General features: G+C 38.5%; 2 protein-coding genes across 2 annotated transcripts; one reads left to right on the forward strand and one right to left on the reverse strand.

Annotated features, from left to right (window-relative positions):
- Positions 1 to 6,491: 6,491 nt before the first annotated feature.
- nes (nestin) lies at positions 6,492 to 14,634 on the reverse strand. The gene is made up of 4 exons (XM_019365145.2): positions 13,451 to 14,634; positions 12,400 to 12,524; positions 10,570 to 10,643; positions 6,492 to 9,942 (listed from the first exon to the last, which is right to left on the reverse strand). The coding sequence occupies exons 1-4, from the start codon at positions 14,279 to 14,281 to the stop codon at positions 7,103 to 7,105; spliced, it is 3,870 nt and encodes a 1,289-aa protein (XP_019220690.1). The 5' UTR covers positions 14,282 to 14,634; the 3' UTR covers positions 6,492 to 7,102.
- Positions 14,635 to 15,306: 672 nt separating this feature from the next.
- Positions 15,307 to 20,532, forward strand: LOC106096629 (C-type lectin domain family 4 member G). The gene is made up of 7 exons (XM_019365149.2): positions 15,307 to 15,614; positions 16,002 to 16,076; positions 17,455 to 17,580; positions 18,298 to 18,705; positions 18,791 to 18,954; positions 19,097 to 19,209; positions 19,329 to 20,532. The coding sequence occupies exons 1-7, from the start codon at positions 15,548 to 15,550 to the stop codon at positions 19,450 to 19,452; spliced, it is 1,077 nt and encodes a 358-aa protein (XP_019220694.1). The 5' UTR covers positions 15,307 to 15,547; the 3' UTR covers positions 19,453 to 20,532.
- The last annotated feature ends 268 nt before the right edge of the window (positions 20,533 to 20,800 follow it).

Consider the following 20,800-nt stretch of genomic DNA (forward strand, 5'->3'; position numbering starts at 1 on the left):
CTTCTCTCGGGTTACTCTGTCTTCCTCCCAGAGTCCAAAAACATCCATGTTAAGTTAATTAGTGATTCTAAATAGGCTGTAGGTGTAAATGTGAGCATCAATGGTTAACTGTCTCTCTGTGTTAACCCTGTGATAGATTGGTGATCTGTCCGAGCTGTACTCCACCTCTTGCCCTATGACAGCTGGGACAGGCCCTAGCCCAGCCATAGCCCAGAATTAGATAAGTGAAAGAAGGTGGATGGATGGTGCTTAAGAACAATTTGACAGGGTGGTTTCCTGCTCCCTGTTGATTCCAGTCTAGTGTTTAAAGTGAAGTCATCTGTTTCCAAGAAAAGTGGCACAATACACTAAACACTGAGCTGAAAAGGCTTCTTTTTTTTTTAACCATTAAATATAAGAAGTAGCCTGCCTAGTGGATGCAAACTACTTCTAAAGAAGGTTTTAAAAATATGTTAGTACATTTTGAACTTACTTGACTTTCTAAAACAACATGCTGATTTCCTGGAGATAAATCGCAAGAAAACAATTTGTCCAATTATCTTAATATAACAAGCAATTATTCCTTCGTCTCAACATATGTCTCAAAATCAGAGATAATTGCTTTTTGATGATGGGTAAACAAAGCTTTACAGTATGTGGCATCAAAGGATAATTATTCGGCGATTACAGGAAAAACAATGTATGACAACTTTAATGAGCTTCAGAAACACAAGAGAAATAATTAGATGTACACCCTCCCAAGCTCATTCTACCTGCCAGTGTGTTAAAGTCTATTTTTATTTCACACTCAACAAGGCTACAAAGTGAGAGTGCAGCAGTGATTTGCAAAAGTGCGATCTTGAAGATGTAATGAGTGTATAAAATTATATTTGAAACAAATGCCAGAAATTAACAATACAGCTAAATAAATGTTTCTACATATCTCTATAATATCCATAATCAGCTTTTACTTTGCACTTATATACCCCACAGTTAACAATTTGTGTTAACATCTGTATCTGAATAGCTTACTATATGAATTTACACATTCGCCTAACAAAAACACACCTGCTTCAGTCTCAGGAGGAGATCCAATTCCCTTGGGGATTGTGTCAGGAAAGGCATCTGGCATAAAAATCTGCCAGGTCAAATATGTGCAGCTACCTTCCATGAATAGCAGCATCTTACACAGCTACTTTCAGGAGCATTTGCATGTAGCTATGTAACTGTATATCACAATGTGCCCATGAATTCAAATGATTTCAATATGAAAACATGCCAACATGATCTTTTTTCTAAGTATTTTATTTTCAAGAAATAAACCTGAGGGATGAATCATGACACAATTGCAGAAGTGCCGAAACCTGTAGTTCCTCACTCAAAAAGCCTGAGTGTTGTACACCCTGGGCTTCATTACAATAAAGTATTTAATATTGCTGATATATAGTACCAGGTTTGTACAAACCAAGTAAATGTATATTTTATAAACCCCAACATGGATATTTCTCTCTCTTTTTTAACAATCTCTCTATTAAAATTTTTCTTTATATGAACGTACAGTACAGGCCAGCACTGTAGTGTGCACTGAAGTGATAAAGAGGAAGATCACAGCCTGCTTTTTCTGTCGGGGCAGAGTACAGATTGTCTGTAATTAGTCGTAGCATTCCTTTTTTCTTACGAATGGACTTCAGGACAAAAAGACATTTAAATAGTTGGTTGGTTATGTGAGACAAAAAGGGGACACCCACACAATTGCTCCACCAACCCAACTCAGGACCGCTTGAACTGACCGCAGGCTGTCATCTGGCACGTTCAGCTGGCTTGTCCACAGCAATGATCAGGCGCATGTCTCAGATAGACTCATATTCTCCTGGCTCAAGAGGCTGCTAATAATAACCACACACGCCCTCAGACAGATCAGTCAAAAGTCAAACTGAACAGTCGAGGCATTGTCTGCGAGACATACCCCCCCACTTCCTACTGCTGAGTCATGAAGGCAGCCATTTTCTGACTGTAATCATGTCTTTCTAGAGCTTACTGTTCACTGTGTGATTTGAATATGTATAGTAAAAACAACTATACATAGGATTTTTAAATTTTGTGGTCAGAGTGTAATTTGAGGTTGATCAGAAAATGAGAAGTGAAAGAATTATCACTCAGCTTCTTCCCCTTTACCTTTTATATGTGTCTCTGTGTTTATGCGTGTGGGCTGTCGGGCAGCTAATGTCTAACTTCATTTCTGCGCGCTAACTGAATTACTATGTGGACATCTGGCAGAAACACACAAAGCTATATCAACAGGGGAACTGAACCACCTCTCCTCTGCCTGCGTCTCATACACCTAACGCTGAACTGGACATGAAACATTATAATATTTAATAATCAACTCATAGAAACATGAAACGAATATGGAGATATGGATGTAATTTGTAGGACTGTATAATCCTTGTATATATGTATAATCTTCAGATGAGATCACATTAAATGGTTTCTGAAGCATTTAATATCATTTTATTAAAGTGAACGGACCTTTGAATCTGTCATTTTGTGAGGACTACAATAGCTTTTACTACTATTCAACCAGCTGAATATGAACTCAGAACTACAGGTCACAACTTTTGCTAATATTGTTCTCGTGGAGGATTAGAGCTTTTATTCCTGTGTCATTCCTGCAGTCTCACTCATCCTGGATTATTAAAGCAACTTGCAGCTGTCATCAGCAGATTGCACAGAGCGGTGCAACTTCTGTTCTATTTTAACACTGCCTGGAGCCTGATGGTTTGATAGGTAGGATATGATAGTGATATAATATGCTCAAGAGTCTTTAAGCCTTGTCCACACAGAGATAGATGCTTCTGTTTAGGCAGGACAGAGCAGGGTTGAGATGCATATGGAATATTTGTTTTAGAGGAACAAGGTGAAGAAAATGGAAAAAAAATGTAGTACTTAGAAAAGATAAAGAATAGATCATTGGAGTGCAACAAGAACCTAATGACTTACTAATAATATTGGCTTTAGAGGATCTTATAGTTAGTCAATGTAACAAAACATAGAAAGTTAACATACTGTGCATGGCCGCTACTGACCACACCCAGCTAAAAACATTCAACTTGAGTTTGCAGTGAAACATGAGTGCAGTTTGGGTTTAAGGAGTTGGTTAGCATGACTTTAGCTTGTATAACTGGGGTAAGTGTACCTCAGGAGGTGGAGCAGGTCATCTACTAAAGGTTGGTAGTTTGATCCCTGGCTGCTCCATTCTGCTCTCCAGTGTATCCACTGAAGTATGAATGTGTGTGAATGTTAGAAAGCGCTTATTTAGACATAACATAGAAAAGGTGAATTGTGATGAGGCACAATGAGGCTAATTGTGTAAAGAGCCTTAAGTGCTCAGAGTATAAAAGTGCTATATAACATCATATGTAAGAATTAGTCCATTTACCATTTAAATTTTGCATACAGGCGTTGTTGTATATGTTAATTAACAGGCAGTCCATGCAGGAACTCATCTCTACGGACGGTAACATGATTTTGTTGTTTATTCAGTTGTCGGGTCTTTTAAGGTTGTCAGAGACGTGTGGGGATTTATGTTTTAAGCATTTAGTTTATGTTTTTTATGATGAGCAGGTTAGACTAATTGCAAGCAAATGAGCTTTGGTTTCTAAATTACTGTACTGCACATTAATAAATTACAGTTATGAGGTCAGTGGCCTGAGTGTTAACAGGACAAATATTTCTTTAGTTTGTGACAATAAAAAAACAACTGCGTAGAGAAAGTGTTTAAAATGTAAAGTGGGTGAGAGATTCTCTGTTGAGAATCTGAACCAGCAGTTTCACCTTTTTCATTGTTTTATGATAATTTATTCAGCACTGAATAACACAGCAAGACATCTCACAACTGAGCAAGATTCAGTGCTGATATTTATGGTCCCCGGAGAACAAAACCTATTCATTTTGCTGAATTCATTGATATTATTGATGACATCCTTTGATACTATGCAAGTTAACGCTCTGTGCACATCACCATTTTCCATTTGGGGGATTGATTAAAGATCAAATTAAAGATAGCATAGTTCAATATCTAATAACAATATTAAATTGATTGTTTGAATTTGAAAAGCAAATTTATGACCCCAGAAAACAGACACTTGAGTTTCTTTGGCTTGTGTCTCATAGATTCATTTTAAAAACAGCTGCATGTCTCACAATACATGAGTGTTGATTTATCTCTTGCTGGACTTTGCATTGGCACCATCTGTTCACTTAGGCTATATGGCTCATATGTCCATGATGTCTTTCATGATGTAAAGGTGGTCTAAAGTGGGAGAAACCTCTTCCTTCTCAGTCTGGCTCTGTAGCTGGCTCCTCCATTATTCATACCAATCAAAAGTAAATCAATGGAGATGGATGGTGGTTAGCAGATGACAACTGGAGCACATGTGTGCAAGTACTACCACAAAGGGTTCAATTCTCTCATAATGGATTTGTAGAAGCACACCTCCCCCATGTTAATCAACAGTGACCAATAATCAATAATTGGTCACAGCTGGACCTTTGGTTACCAGTGTTAAAACTAACAAAGAATTTCACTCAAATTGTATCGTGTTATTGTAAGGTGACCTTGAGGGTCTGAAAGGCGCCTATAAATAAAATGTATTATTATTATTATTATTATTATTATTATTATATATTCCTTTAAGGTTTTTCCCTTTAGAGAATAAAATTATGGCCGAACACCAGAGAAAGTACCTGTGGTTCAGTTTGCAAGAAACTGGAACATAGCAACAATTAAACCCACCAGAGCTGGCTCTAAAAGTATTTTGTGTTTCTTGGTCTGCAGGGTACCCAAACATGTTGTAGTTGTGCTGATAACTTACCTCAAACACAACAATACTTCATTAGTAGCCCAGATTGTGATCACTAGGGAGCTTGTTAGTCAAAACTTGAAATGGAGTATACACATGTTGTTGACAGTATGTTTAACCCTCAGCAACAATGTTTTTCTATGTTAAGCTGCCAAGGAATATAATGATTCATGCTGCCATCAAAAGACAAATCCAACCACGAAGATGAATAGTGGTCACCGCTGATTTGTGCCAAGTTCCTTCAAATCTGAAAACAGAGTCAGGCTTATTTTAACTACACAGACACTGGCATATGTGCAGTGTCAAAATTTAAAAAGGGGAGATACCAATATGTTGCATTTAATTATTAAACATAATTTGGTTTGTAGTCATCAAATAGCAAAAACTATATGCTATGTGAATAGCTTTTGTAACAGACCTTAAATAATGAAATAGTGAAATAAGTGAAATTGGTGCACAGATGGGACACAAGCCCAAATCAACTCCATTTAGTGAATGTCTCAGCTTATGTGTAGTTGCTCTTGCTGTTCTACTCTCAACAGATTAATACATTTCTTCTAGTTTTATTTAGTGACTCAACAGAGAGTGTCTTTGGTAGAACAGCTCTATTGATGGGTGGAGAATAGGAGCATGCCAGACAGCTGCTGTAATGCCATTCCAGCTCTTCAGCTTTGTCATCCTGAATACAGCCGTCCGCGGTTTCCTTCCTAACTGAATCTCCCATTGGGCAGATTTGGGCAGTGAGGAGGCGAGCACCCACTGAAATAGCCATCATTGTTCGGTAAACTGACTAATGAAAGACATGAGGGGGGTAGGGGAGTGGGGGCGGGGTTGTGAAGGAGAGGAGATGAGGTCATACATTGTTCTCTTTCGTACTTTTCCCCTGGTCGCCTCATGGGATGGCCGCATGCTTGCGGAGGGCCTCGGTGGTGCTTTGTTGTCTCGCCTGCTTCGAGGTCAGAGAAAACTGGGCTGTTGCCAAGTCCAGGCACATACGAGCTTTACTCCCTTCTTCTATGCAAACCCCAAAGGAAATGGAGATGGATGTTGCTGGAAGGCGGCAAGCAGCTGCTTTTCTTGACCTTCTCTTAAGAATACAGCTGTACTCTAAAGGAAAAGTTCAGCACTTTTGAGAGGCTTGTCTCATTAACATCAAACAGGTTTTCGTTTGATCTGATTTAAACCCAAATAAAATCTACTGGTCATTTATTTGTTATTAAAAGCTTAATTTCTCATGTTGGATTCTAGCCTGCAGGAAGATTTTATACATATTCAACTAAATGTGTGACAACCAAAAGAGAGCTGAACACTGTTCCTGTCGTTCTATAATGAGTAAAAAAGACAGGCATGTAAAAAGAAATGTTATCGTTCTAAAGCAATAATTTGGCTTTCAAGGTTCTGTAAAAATGTGTAAAGGGTTAATAAATTCAGGCGCTAACTGAGTTGTGTGGAAAAGGCTAATATGATGTTAATAATGTTTACCAAAAACAAACTTGACCATTAAAATATTTCAGTTTAGCTTTAACCTATACTAGTGATAAGTAGGAGTATATTTACACCAATGAAAATGTCATTGTGATGTGGAATTAAATGCATGGATGAGGGGCACTGTGCAAGCAAATAAGTTCAAAAAGACAAAAAGACAGAATGTCTAGAAGCTACTGTTTATTTTGAACTGTAACTGTACCGCAGTGTATTATATATTTTCATGAATGGAAAAACCTTTATTCTTTGAGATCAGCCAAAATACAAACACAACTATCTGCTTATCTAAACTGATTTATGCCATTTTACCACCAGTTATTCATTTTACATGTGTAAAACATGCAACAAGTCAACTCTGGTCTAGTTAAATGAAATAACTCACTAACAGAAACACTAGCTGTCTGTTGTTTTTTTGAATAGTAGCTCTACAAGTAATTCTACCCTTCTGCTATTATTGATTCCCACTAGTCAGTACAATCAGATTAGCAAACAATCAATAAACGCTTTGACTTTCAAATGACATTCTTTGTTCTGTCATCATGCCGTTCCCTCATACAGAAGCCCTCAATCTTTTTCCACAGCATGCACACTAATTGACTGAAACCTTTAAGCAATTAGGAATGAGGAAAACGTGAAACACAGCAAGTGCTCAGTATGTTTGTAGACAGAATTGGCACATTGGTGGTTAGTGTCACTAAGGAGCGCACCAAGGCACAACTTTGGTTTTAAAGAAAACACACTTTTGACTAACACTACATCTAAAACTTCACACATTTTTATGCTGGTTCCTCCCCAGATGACCACAATTCAGCTTCAGCTTCAGACTCCTCAGAATGAACCAACTCCCCCTCGCTAACATTTCTACCCAACACTTGCTTTACTTCTTTATGCATTTGTTCCTGCTCGCTCTTAGTAGTGAGCGCTGACTCAATATCCACCCTTGACTTGCCGTTAAACACATTCTGGTTTCCTGTAATCTCCCAGACTAGGTTGTCAGCAAATCCCACATTCTCATTAGTTTGCTCAGCTGCTTCATTGCAGGCATCATCTGGTTCACAGGTGGCACCGCTCTCTAAAGAGGACACCCAGAAGTCACTCTTTATGCCAGAGGAAAAGAAACCATTGAGCCCATTGTTTGCTGGATCATTTGCCTTAAAAATACCATTTTCATCAGCTGTACTTTCATGGGGAATCTCAAGGGGCTCCTCCTGGTGTGTAACATCACCCTCATTTGTGGTTTCTGGCACTTTTTGACAATCATCATGTTCAATCTCATCCCTGGCTTCAAAATCCTCTTTTGGGTCTCCTAGAACTTCCCATTCAGCTTCAGGAAGCTCCTGGCAATCTTTATCACTCTCAACTTGTTCTTCAGACTGACCGATAACTTCAAGAGGGAAAACCTCTTTTACCTCATCCTGAGCTGCCATATCCTGCACATTTTCCTCATCTGTTGTCACGGGTAACACAGAATTTGGATCCTCTGAGTTGCTGATTTCTTCCATCTCAGGTCTGCTCATAAATTCGCTAAATCCTGTTTGTTCTTCTGCTACATCAGCTTGCGTCACCATGGACACATTGGGCCCACACTCTTCTTCCCTTTCCTCTGGGGTATCTTTCGATTCTTGATCTTCATAGTGGATGTCCTCTATATCCACAGTGTCTGTGTGATGCGTCATATCTGCCAAATCCCTGAAACTTGGGTTTTCAGAAGTTTGATCTATAATTGTAGTGGAAGATACAAGTTCGTGGTTCACCCTTATTTCAGTCTCACCGGACGACATGTCCTCTTCTTCCTCTGTTATCTCATGGACAAACTCGTCATTCGTGTGTAGCAGTTGGTCGCTGTCTTGCTGCTGTGCAAAGTGAGTGCTATAGCTGTCTGTGCACAGATTCTCTAATTCCTGCTCCACAAGTTTGTCCGTTTCCAACTCTTCATCATAGGCCACGTTTGCAGGTACCATGTGTTCTGTTAGTTCTTCAGTTTCTTCATCTGAATGTCCCTCACTGGCATCTCTGATCACTTCTTCTGCACGTTCTTTATCATTCACCGGGATAACGCGCTCAGTTACAGTTGTACCGTCATCATCATCCCCATCTTTGATATGAGTGTAACTCAGATTATATTCATCATCCATTGTTTCTCCTTCAACTTCTTCACACAGATCTTCCATGGTTCCAAATTTCTTTGCCTTGCTTTCACTCCACGTTCCAGTTCCTGTCTCTCCGATCTTCTTTTCCTGCTCACCTTCACTGGACTCACTCTCATCCATGTGTGACGCCTGAGTGTTGGCATCAGTCTCATCGCTTTTGTATCGGATCAGAGGACGAGTATCAGCCAGAGTGTTGTCCTGAGCATAACTGTCACCCTCCAGCTCAGTCTTCCACGACATGGAAACATTTTGAGAGTCTTCTTCATCATCATCTCCTTCGTTATCAGGAGGTGGAGCAAGCTCTTGCTCTAATGCAGCGTGCTCTTGGTCATCTGCTAGCTTGTCTATCAGGGAAGAAGTCATAGTGTTGTCTTGCTGTACAACTGTAGCAAAATCCTGCATAATGCTTCCGTTCTGCTCATTCACTTGTTCTCTTGCTGATATGTCTTCCTCTGGTTCAGCATGTTGTCCTTTTACTTCATCATTTGTAATGCAATCATCTTTCTTTACATCAGTCTTCCTTTCTATTACACTGTCCCATGTATCCATCTCTTCTCCGTCAGGGTATAATTTATCTTCGACATCCATTTGGCTTGTCTCTATCATAGAACAAGTTATTTCTTGTTTTATTTCAGCTGGATCAACTTCATTTGTCACATTTAGATCTACATTTTTATCAACAGCTTGGTTAAAAACACTTTCTGGAGGCTCGCATTGTGATTCTGGGCTGCTAGGCCTGGATTCAGGTGTCGGTTCAAGCACTGCCTCTGTTTCAGAATCTGAACTCTCCTCTTGAATATGCCCTGTATCTTTGTCTGTACATGCTTCCTTTACACATGTATCAAGTGGATCCTGTTGCATATATTGCTCTTCAGCTTCCCCTAACAAAGCTACATCCTCATCAGACTCATCTGGGAAACTGCTGGGCTCTTCTTTCACATTTGCATGATATGGTGTATAGCTGGGTGCTGTAAACGGGTGATGGCCAACTTCATCATTGAAGGATTGCTCAGCGCTGAGGGAAGATTCAACCTGACAACTGACAACTGACTCAACAACTGGCCTTTCATCAGCGCATTCAACATCAACATCGTTCCAGTCCACTTCCTCTTCCCCTGATGGTGCTTTAGGATTAGTTTCTAGCTCATTAGGAGGCGACAAAGGCTCAGCATACGTGACTTTTTCACAAACTTCCTGTGGTCTGAAATTTTCAACAGCTCCATCCTGCATTATTTTTGGATAAGGGGTTTCCCAAATTTCTGCCTTTCTTGCACCAGTATCAGCAAGTTTCTCTGAAATCTTTGGTTTTCCATTTGAGGCTACAGATTTTCTACTTAAAACTACAGTGGCAGACATTACCGTTGGTTCTGCTATTCTGCGAATAGATGAGAGAGAAGTGGTTTTGTGGCTGGCAGACAGCTGAGTCTGGTAATTCTTTTTAACGCCTTGAGAATTGAAAACTGCATCTGTGGAAGACAAGAGCACAGCTCATGAATACACAATGACCTTAGCTACTGTAATAACAATGATGTACAACAATCATTTCAACATGTGTCATTTAAATGTTACTAACCTAATCCTTTAAGATATCCTGACAGCTTTTCTACATGCTGAGGTATCTCCACGGAACATTAGTCAGTTTGTGTAATTTTCTGAGGAAATCTGGCCTCTACAAAGCGTTATTAAAATGTATGTTGTCAACCGGGTTTGGACACTAATGGGGAGATATTGATCGCCGTTTCCTTTCTCTGCTGTCTAAATTACTGGAAAGCAAAGCCATATGGCTCAATAACCTTTGGGGACTGTCATAGGTGGCTTGCATTACCCAAAGTGCCTACCTCAGCCCCTTTAGTCTAGCCCCCCACCAGCACCAGTCTCCAGTGAGACTAATGCGATTACCAACTGAATCAAACATGTACCCTCTCTGAGGAGCCTTTACTTAGAATAATTTCAGCTATACTTTGAGAAAGGATGAGTTTTAAAGTAGACAAAAGCAAGAAGATTAATGTGACATGCTGTGGTTCTAAACAAACTAGAGGTAAAATCAGTGGTGATGATGCTGCGGATGTGTTAATACAGTTTACTTTAATTACCTGTGATGGAAATGTTTCTTGGCTGATTTAACACAGACACATCTCCCCTCAGGCTTTCACCATCCAGCAAAGCTCTGTGGAGATAGACAACAAGACACAATTGCATCCTGAGGTTCCAGGATAAGATTTGGAGGAGCCGTAAAGGAGCGAATGCAAACATGATGCTGCACATTGAGCTGTGGGTGGGAAGAGGAGCGGAGGGAGACTCTAGCTGTTCTTAAGCAGAAAGAAAAGACTGAGGTCTGTTGTTATGGTAATGAAGGAAAGGCAGTGCCATTGAGGAGCCATCTGCAGTGCACAAACCTCCTCACATACACAACAACAGAGGGGACACTCATGAACACACATACGATGACAGCAGGTTTTACAAGCAACCCATGCAGCACTAATATAACTGTTTCCATTCTCACGGGTGGATCATTGTTGTTTCCATTTTAGCACATACTTAAATAATTTGCTCTATTACAAAATAATTTCTTCTTTTTGGCATGGAATTACAATTGCACATGGAGTAAATGACATTCAGATGTGTCCTCTAGTAATGTCCTGTCTCCATCTGCTCCCCTATGCTGTAATTCTAGACTCCCATAGCTGAGAAATTGGTAGCTTCTCACTAAAGGGTGAGGGTCAATATTTTGAGGGTGGGGTGGGGACGTGGGCTATAGAGCTTCATAATGGATAAGTTACTCAGTTCAAGGCAACAGAGGCGGCTGCTTCAAAGAAATGACCTTCCAGACAGGCTGCTCCCTCCACGGGCATCTTTTTCTTTGTCAGCTTCTCTAACTACTGGAAGAGACATCATATACCCTGTTACTGAGCAGCAGCTTCTAAGTGGGTTAAATTAATCATGCAACACATAGTTTACATGGTAAACTGAACTAATAGCTAAGCTGTATGCATGTGGAGTTTGACTCAGTTTGCAGTTCAGAACCTATTTAAGTAAATCTTTAAATCATATTTTTTCCACCTCAGTTCGGCTGATTCTTAGAGTTTTGCAGGAAAGCAAAACATTGATTGTTATATGCATTAATAACCAATTTATAGAAAAAGACTCTTTCTGAAAACTGATTTTTGGAACTATGATAATTTAGCCATTTAGTGAGATTCTTCGAACACCTATCAAAAACACATGAAGCTGCACTTGCCTCTAAGCAAGTCAAAATCAACTGCAAGGTGCAGCCCCAACTGTCTGACATCAAGCAGCTCAGTGTTTCAGATCACCCTACCTGGTGAAGCAATATTGTTTTTACATTGCACTGTAAAGCACTGATGCTATATAACAGCAACCCGAATACGGGATGTCTAAGTCAATGCAGAGGCCGACTTCTTTAAATAGAAAACGTATCCAGATAAGTCTAATGTTTCATTTTAAATCACAAAGAGCATGAAGCATCTTCAGCCACAGATAATACAGAAGGAAGGGGGGCTGGCAGACACGGCATTAGACAGTCTCTTTATTAATAAATAAAACAGAAGACCTTCTGCAAACTGTGTGAACCTCATGCAGTAGTGGAATTGCAAAATCAGGTAGTACTGCTGATGAAATAATGACTCACAATAAATTTGACAGATATAAATATTATAATTTTGTAACCACTAATCTTATATTCTGTTACTGAAGCACATAAAACAAACTTTATTTCACTTTGAAAGATACCCCATGTGCAAAGCAACCCATTGTTTTGATACATTACACACTCATGAAAAAAAATAGTAAAAAAGTTCATTTCTAAAGTAAAGTATACTTTAGCTTCTACTTCTACTATCAGGTAGAAAAATAAGTGTTAAGGGTGCTTTAGAATTAACAGTGCAACAGGCAATTCAGTGTACCTGTATGTTGCTACTTCGAGACCTAGAGACATTTTCAGCTGCATCAGGCCTCGGTTCTCCATCGTGATATGATCGATCTGTTGACCAAACTCGTGCTTCTCCACCTCTAAGGCCTCCAAGTGCTCCTGCCAAACAGGAAGCAGAAGAGGAAAAGGAAGAGGTTAAAAAAAGCATTGGAAAAGAATTCCATGTTGTGCTATATTAAGTAAGACTAAATCTCCTTTGTTCTGTTGCTTGTTATATGCGGTGGGTTGTTTACAGGCTTTTATTGTTACTGCATCTAAGTTATTCAACCTATTTTACTTATCACACTAGATTTACACACTGTTACAAGCAACATAACTGTCTGCTAGTGATCTGGGACCTCAGTGGGAGAAAAAGCAGCAATGCCATAAAAAGTATTTAGTGTGGGTGCTTCACCCCTCAGACCTAACTGTGACCCAGAACTAATCCCATCAACCCCAGCCTATAAATATGTAGCCCCCAGTTGCTTTCATAACCAAATGTGTTCATTTCATCAGCATATAAAATGTGGATGCCAAGGGAGCAAAATCCCTTGGGGGGGACTCATAAATGCTTCCGAAAGCCTTTAGTGGAGCTTCATGCATTTTTTGCTGGAGGCCTTGAATATTTCCAGGAAAATATATATTCAAATAAAATGTATCTAGTATTCTTGTTCTTTTTGCTGAGTATTTGATCTCTTTAGGACATAGCTAGTCAATTTAGTGACAGTAGATATCCACAGACTCTATTTTGTGCAGCTGTCACAAGTCTGCCAATTATCACATGTTCAAATTCCACTGTGGTTTGTCCATTTGTTATTTTAGACTGTGACATTAACCACAATGACTTATTGCATATTTCACAACCAACAGCCAACCAATTTTGTTGGCATTCTTTTCCAACCAGTCAGAAGTTGCCTAATGTGTGAATATGCGGAACAATTTTCAGTTTCAATGGGTAATAATTGGATTGAATATCATGTACATTCAACCATTGCAACTGTTGTAATAACTGTTGCATCCCAACATGTATGGATTGTTTCACTCACCTGGAGCTGCTGCATCTCTTGGCTGTATTTGTCTGTCTGCTGGGCAACAGTTTTCTCCAGATGCTGTCTGATCTCCTGAGCTGAGATGATCTCTTTCTCCAGGGCTTGGAGCTTCAGCTGGCTCTCACGTTTCTCCTGGCCCACTTGCGTCAAACGGCTCCTGGCCTGGTTAAGTGACTCCTCTAACTGAGTCAGCTGGCCCTGATAGGCCTCTGCTGCCTCCTGCCATGCTCTGGTGGCACTCTGAGAGTATTCATGTCCCAGCTGAAGGAGATTTGGTGTATGGTTGCCCTTTTGAGCAAATGTGTGAGATAATGTAGCTCTTGAATGGGTCAGTGTGGCTTCCAGGTGGGCTACATCCTCCCCATGTGTTTGGATCAGGAGTCTCATCTCATGCTCCAGCTGGTTGACCTTCTCTCTAAGCCAAATCTGTGCCCTCTGTTCCTCCTCCAACTCCATCCTGCTTTGCTCCAGCTTTGTCTTGGCCTTCACTTTTTCTTCAGCCTCCCTCTGTCTCCACAAGTCCAGCGCTTGAAGTTCCTCAGTCAACTTGCCAACTTCCAGCTCTGTGAGGACCCTATCTCTCCAGACTGCATCTACTTCCAGTCTTGCCTGCCGCAACTCTTCCTCCAGGCCTCTCCTGCGTGTCAAGGCTCCATGATTATTGCGTCTCATAGCTTGTATCTCCTTTGCAAGCAGCATGTTTTCCTCCTCTAGCAGTTTAACTCGGTTCAGGTAGGTCTCGAGTCGTCGATTTAGGTTCAGCATCTGCTGCTTCTCCTCACCCAGGTGGTTGGTGTGGGTGGTCCTTTGTAAACTGTGGAGCTCCATGACAGTGTTAAAAAGAAGAGATACGACAAACTGAAGCCTCACTCAAAGGTACGCTGATTAGGAATTGGCAACTGACTGTATTGCTGCATCCAGGCGTTAGACAGCGTGTGTGATTTGTGTGTGTGTGTGTGTGTGTGTGTGTGTGAGAGAGTGAGGCTCCTGGGAGGCTGTGGAAATGTGACTGCCTGCAAGAGGGTTTCCTTTCATACTAGGCTTAATGAAGGGGCCGGGCACATGGACAAAAGGGGAGGGGGATGGAGAGGGAGGAGACTCAAGGCTGGAAAGGGAGAGGAGGGGAGAGGAGAGGAAGATGGATGGAGTGACTAAGTGGGATGAAGGAAAGCAGAGATGCAATGAGATAGAGGGTTGGAGTAGCAGGGGTGGATATAGCAGTGAAAGGGCAGAGAGAGAAGCAGTGATCCAATTTATAAAATTAACTCTTTCACCACTGGCACTTTTTTCCAGCTGAATTTGAGCTCAGTCATGGAACATTCCATCCTTCCCTCTCCTCTGTATCCCACTTTATTAGGAATTTAAAGCTTAGAAGGACTCAGTGTCAATACTTTTTTAGTTTAGACTTCACAGTATTAAGCAGACTGAAACAAGTGAAAACCCTAACCAACAGTTAATACACATTTTTTAAAAAATAAATCTGACTAAATTCACAGTGACGTATATGAATCGTTAAGCCCGATAATGCAAAAATAATATGAGCTTATTAAATCCATAACCTTATTATGGAACAAAGATAAAATTTTGTGCAAGCAAAAGTTGAATCAAGCTTTGGTTTGGTAATTAGGAACTTATACAACTACAAAATAGTCACCATCTACAAGAAATCATAATTAGGTCGATGCCAAAAAAAATATCTTGGGCCGAACCACAGAAACATATATATTCTATTGGCCAAGTTGGAAAAAAACCTCCCAAAAACAGTACAGAGGGACAATAAATTGAATTGTTTTGCTTCACAGTTTATATAAAATCAACATTTAAAGTCTAAGGTACACATTAGGTATCTGTTCACAACATATTCACTGCTCGCAGGAATAGTATTATCTTTTCATCATACTGTAAAGTGTTTGAGCTTCTTCCAGCCAGACATGTATGCAAATTACATTCACAGCCAAAAGCAGAAGTTGGTGTTAGAAACAGACTTAACATAACTCAGGAAACAATAACTTCTCTCATGTATGCCCTGTGGTTCAAATATATTACTCTTCTCCGTCTACGAGTCACAAAAAAACAGACAGAAAGACTGTAAGGATGGCAGAGGACGAGGTTAACTACGCATCAGTTGTATTTAAATCTAACCAACAACAAAGATCAGAAGGTAAGTTAAGCTTTTCAAATGTACTGCATGAAGAAAAAGAGATTCATAAACTCAGAGTACTTATGTAGTCTTTTCAGTATAATGGATGTGAAGACACACACTATTATTTTCACTTCCTGTTTAAGCAACTTGCACCAAAGATTACAATATGACCAAAATAAGAAAAAGATGGCAGAAGAACTTAACGAAGCATATCTAAAGGTTTTAAAGGCAAAGTTTATCCTTTCTTCCTCTTAGGCAGTAGTTATAAGACAGGGGGAAAAACATTGAATGAGAGCTGACATGGATTAAAGATATTGTAATGTTAAGTCCAAATAATGAAATAAGCATTAGAATGCCCTGTTATTTGATAACTTGTGATTACTAACTCATGTTTAAACCTTTCAGTTAAAAAGGAGGAAACAGTGTATGATGAAGTGAAGGTGCAAAATAAGGCAACAGAACAAACTCCTGACACAAATGGTGAGTAGTCAAATGAAAAACATGAAAACATTTCTAACACTGTAAATAACGCAGTAAATAAAGACTGTCACTACATGAAGTTGTGACGAGTACTAATCAGCCTCTTTGTCTGACAAACTGGAGATTTTGAGGTAGCATTAAGCAGACTGGTTTAAAGAAGACAAATCACATTATTAGAAGCTAAGCATTGTGAGTTTTTAAAGTCTAAGTCAAATGATGAACTTTTAACTCATCTATTTTTCAACAAGACCATTTAGAACAAGTGCTCTTTTAATTATTTGACTGCCCTGCATGAATTACAGAAGTATTTCAATACAGTCAAATCAAAACCTTTCTGGTTTTTACCTTCTGCTGTGAGATGCTGAGACAAAACAGAAATGTTTTAATAAAACAAACTGCAACTTTGAATAAAACTTATTAATTAAGAAAGCTAAAACAATATACAGTTAGGTCCATATACATTTGGACACTGAAAAGTGTTTTGTTTTAATACCTGTTTACTGATATTTCAAATACAGTTATGTAATGGACATGGACATAATTTGTAGACCCTCAGCTTTCATTTGAGGTTATCCACATTCAAATTGGATGAAGAGTTTAGGAGTTTCAACCCTTTAACATGTGCCCCCCTCTTTTTAAAGGTCCCAAAAGTAATTACAATCACCTTAAAGGCTATTTCATGTGCAGGTGTGAGCAATTCCTTCATTATGTCATCATCAATTAAGCAGATAAAAGCCCAGGAGATGATTTGAGGTGTGGTGCTTGCATTTGGAAGATTTTGCTGTGAACAGACAACATGCAGTCAAAGAAGCTCTTCATACACAAACAAGCCATCCTTAAACTGCGAAAAACCCATCAGAGAAAATGCTACAGTATGCTACAGAGTGACAAAATATACAGTTTGTTACATCCTGAGAAAAAATCAAAATCACTGGGGAATTCGGCAACACAAAAAGACCTGAACCTTAACCCATGCATTTCACTTGTTGAAGACTAAACTTCAGACTGAAAGGCCCACAAACAAACAGCAACTGAAAGCTGCTGCAGTAAAAGCCTGACAGGGGGAAACAGCATGTGGTGATGCCTATGACATCAAGACTTCAGGTTCTCATTGCCAGCAAAGAATGTATTAAAGTATTAGAAATGAACATTTTATTTTTGATTATTTAATTTGTCCAATTACTTTAAAACTCTTGAAATGAAGGGATTTTGTTAAAAATGCTTCAGTTCCTCAAATTGTTATGCAATCTTTTTGTTCAACACACTAAATTAAAGTTGGAAGTCTATACGTCTACTGGATCTGAGTTCAGAACCAAAATTAGAAAAAGTAGTGTTTGTCTAAATATTTATGGTCTTAACTGTATTTCTATCTGTTTAGCCTCTGCAGAATTCTTGTCTGACAAGAAATCAAACCGCGGATGTCGCCACTATCAGCAGTTGGCTTGTTGTTTGGGCACGCTTTGTATAATTTTGGTGTTGGGCATCATAGCAGTCGTTGTCTATAGTAAGTATGAGAACATCCATGCATTAACTCAGTCTTAGACATAAATAACAGCACTTTAGATGAATTATATTAGTCACAAGAAAATGTTGTTAAACAATGTTTAACAACATTTTGTTTAGGAAACAAATAAGACTAATTTCTTGATTAATATATTTCTAACCATTTAAAAAATAGTTGTGATTTTTCAGTTTTAACTTTTTAGATGCAAATTCCCACAAAAAATATGCAAACCAAGAATGATCCCAAACAAAGCAGTTGATGCAATTTAACATCGGAAATATTCTATAATAACATTGAATACAGTGGTTTTAAGGTGATACCCAAGGAAACATAACAGTAGTCATTGCGGCAGTCCTTATGCTGTGACTGCTGACACAACCAGTCTGCAGCTACATTACCAAAAGAATCCCCCCCCCCCAAAATGCACTTTTATACTTTTAGTAACATTTTCATAAAATTAGAACCTCTATTGCATTGTGGGAATTTTCATCTCCTGTAGCCATTAAGGAAATATTAGACCAAGTATGGAATTGTGGGTTTAATTCATATTAAAAGATTTTGTCATAAAATCTAAAAAAAAAAAGGTAGCTAGTAAAAAAAAAGTTTAATTAGAACAGAAGAGAAAATACTATAAGCAGTGGTAAAATTGTAAAAACAAAATGAGAAAATGAAAACTGCATCATTTCCATGTCTTAAAAGCTAATTTTAATTTTTAAGATGTCACATTAATTCATGAGAATGATGAAACTGAGCTGAACCAACTGAAAGAAAACCAAACAACTTTAAATGCTGTCAATCGTAACCTGACAAAACTCAACAACAAACTCAGCTCAGACAATGAAGACTTGAAGAGGAACCAAACCGAGCTCACACTCCACATAAACAACCTGACTCAAGTTGTCACTGTCTTTGAAAAAGAGGTGACAAACCTGACTGAAGAAAACCGGAACCTTCAAAAGAAAAATGAGGAGCTGGAGACTCAGAATGAGGAGCTGGAGACAGAGAAGAAAAACCTAACAGACCAAATACGAAACTTGACGACATCATGGAATGAGCTCAATGTTAGTCGAGCCCAGTGGAGTATTGATGCCTACTGTCCCAAGGACAAGGACAAGATCAATAACAGTATGTTCCAAATATATTAGTACAAAAATACCAAATGTAACATAAATATTCAGTGATGTTTATTAATGGATCTCTATCCTTGCAGACCGAAAGTGTAATGTTTGTCAGGATGGCTGGCTTCCCTTCCAGTCAGACTGCTATGCAATTAATAATGCTGATCCTCCTGAGCAGAAAACCTGGGAAGGTGCTCGAGGAAACTGTACAGGAAAGAGTTCAGATTTGGCTGTTGTGAATAATGAAACAGAAAAGGTAATGAGAAACCAGCAGGTCTCTAAATCTAATGTAAAAACAAGTTGTGCCACAATGTTTTAGGCAAAATATTTATTATATATTATTTTGATATGATATGTGATCTATTTAATATCTCTGAAAACTTTCTTTCTATTCTCAGAATTTTGTCACTGGCAACAACTGGTGGAATTCAGGAAACAGTGCATACTGGATTGGTCTGAGAGTCGAAGGTGGGAACTGGAAGTGGGTGGATGGAAGGAATCTGACTTATACGTAAGAGACACTTTAAATCAAAAATAATTTTAAGTATTTTGAAAATCTGAGATAAATGAATTATATCTTATTTTATATCAATATTGATTCCCCTTCATCAAACCTGTGATTTTCCTCAGCTCCTGGATCACAACGTCTCCTACTGATGGTCAGTGTGCAGTTTCTGTGAAAAATGAATTTAAATCAGTGAGCTGTGATGAGAAGAACGGATGGATCTGCAAGAAGAAAGCTTTAACTCTTTGAAAACTGCAGTAAAATGTCACAAGACTGCTGGATGTTCTGAAAATATAATATTATTATTGTTCTTATCAGTAAAAATAGAATTCATTATATAAATATAATAAAATATGAACACTGCTTTATTATTTTTGTGTATTTAAAAGAAACCTGTAATTTAAAATATTGTACTTTTACTAGAAAAAAAAGAAAGTAAAAAATGAAACAGTTTTTTCAATCAAATAATTGCCATATTGTTACTGACTTTTTCTTTTTAACAAAAGTTTTAAACAAACGTTGTAGCTTAAACAACACTGTTCAAACTGCTGTAACATGTTTAATCAAGATGAGGAAGAAGGAGAGCTGGCCTCTACATTTGGACTGTCAACATCAGCCACAGAGCAGCAGAGAAGAACAGGAAGTCCAGCTTATTAAATGCTTTGTCTTTTATATATATTCTTTGTCAAATCAGTTTTTCAACATTGTTATTATAGTTTATTTGCTTTTTTTTTTTAAATTTTCGTTTTCTTTCAGTTTTAAATTTTCCAAATTAGATTCAATTACTTTTCAGTGGCTCCATAGTTTAGTTGCTAACACGTTCAATTAGCAATTGGAGGTTCACTGGTTTGATTCCTGCAGGACATGCAAATTCCCCTTGGGCTCACATCAGGAAGAGCTTCCGATCTAAAATACTAGCAAATCAAACACACAACCCTTGTAAAAGGGGAGCTGCTGAAAGTAACATACAGATTCAGTTATTTTCAGAGAAAATTTACAGTTTTAGGTTTATTTTAAAAGTTATTAACTTGAATTTAGTTTCTATTAGGCTCAATGCTAATTTTAGTTAAACTATAACATGGTAATAGTTTAGCACAGGGCAATATCTAAGAAGCTCAGAATGGTTATTGGAAATGTTCGCTCTGCATAAAAATCCTCATGTATACATCCATAATTTTTCATAAAAGGTCTGAAAATAAGTTGCTAAACAAAGTTTTTTTTAGTTTAGATGTATGGTAGTTTGCTTACTCATTAATCCCAAGATTTTCAGTTATCGTCTGTAACCTTGTTATGATGTGCTTGAGTCCTAAAATTTATTTTGAAAAATGAGTTGAAATTTTACTGAATCCATTCACTACACATCTGATCTATTAAAAGCCTGGAGGATATAAATGAATGATTTAACATGTGACCCATCTACAATTGAACAGTTAACAACCCCGAACGAAAGAACCAAGGTCACCCACAGTAATAACAGACACAAGTGTTGATTCAATAAATGCCCTCACATCTAACCAAACACTATATCATACCTCTCACTGTATCATACACATATGTGGACTAAGCACACAAAAAGTGAAAGGCGATGTTCATCCAA

This window comes from Oreochromis niloticus, linkage group LG11 (assembly GCF_001858045.2).
Source record: "Oreochromis niloticus isolate F11D_XX linkage group LG11, O_niloticus_UMD_NMBU, whole genome shotgun sequence".
Classification (NCBI taxonomy): Eukaryota; Metazoa; Chordata; class Actinopteri; order Cichliformes; family Cichlidae; genus Oreochromis; species Oreochromis niloticus.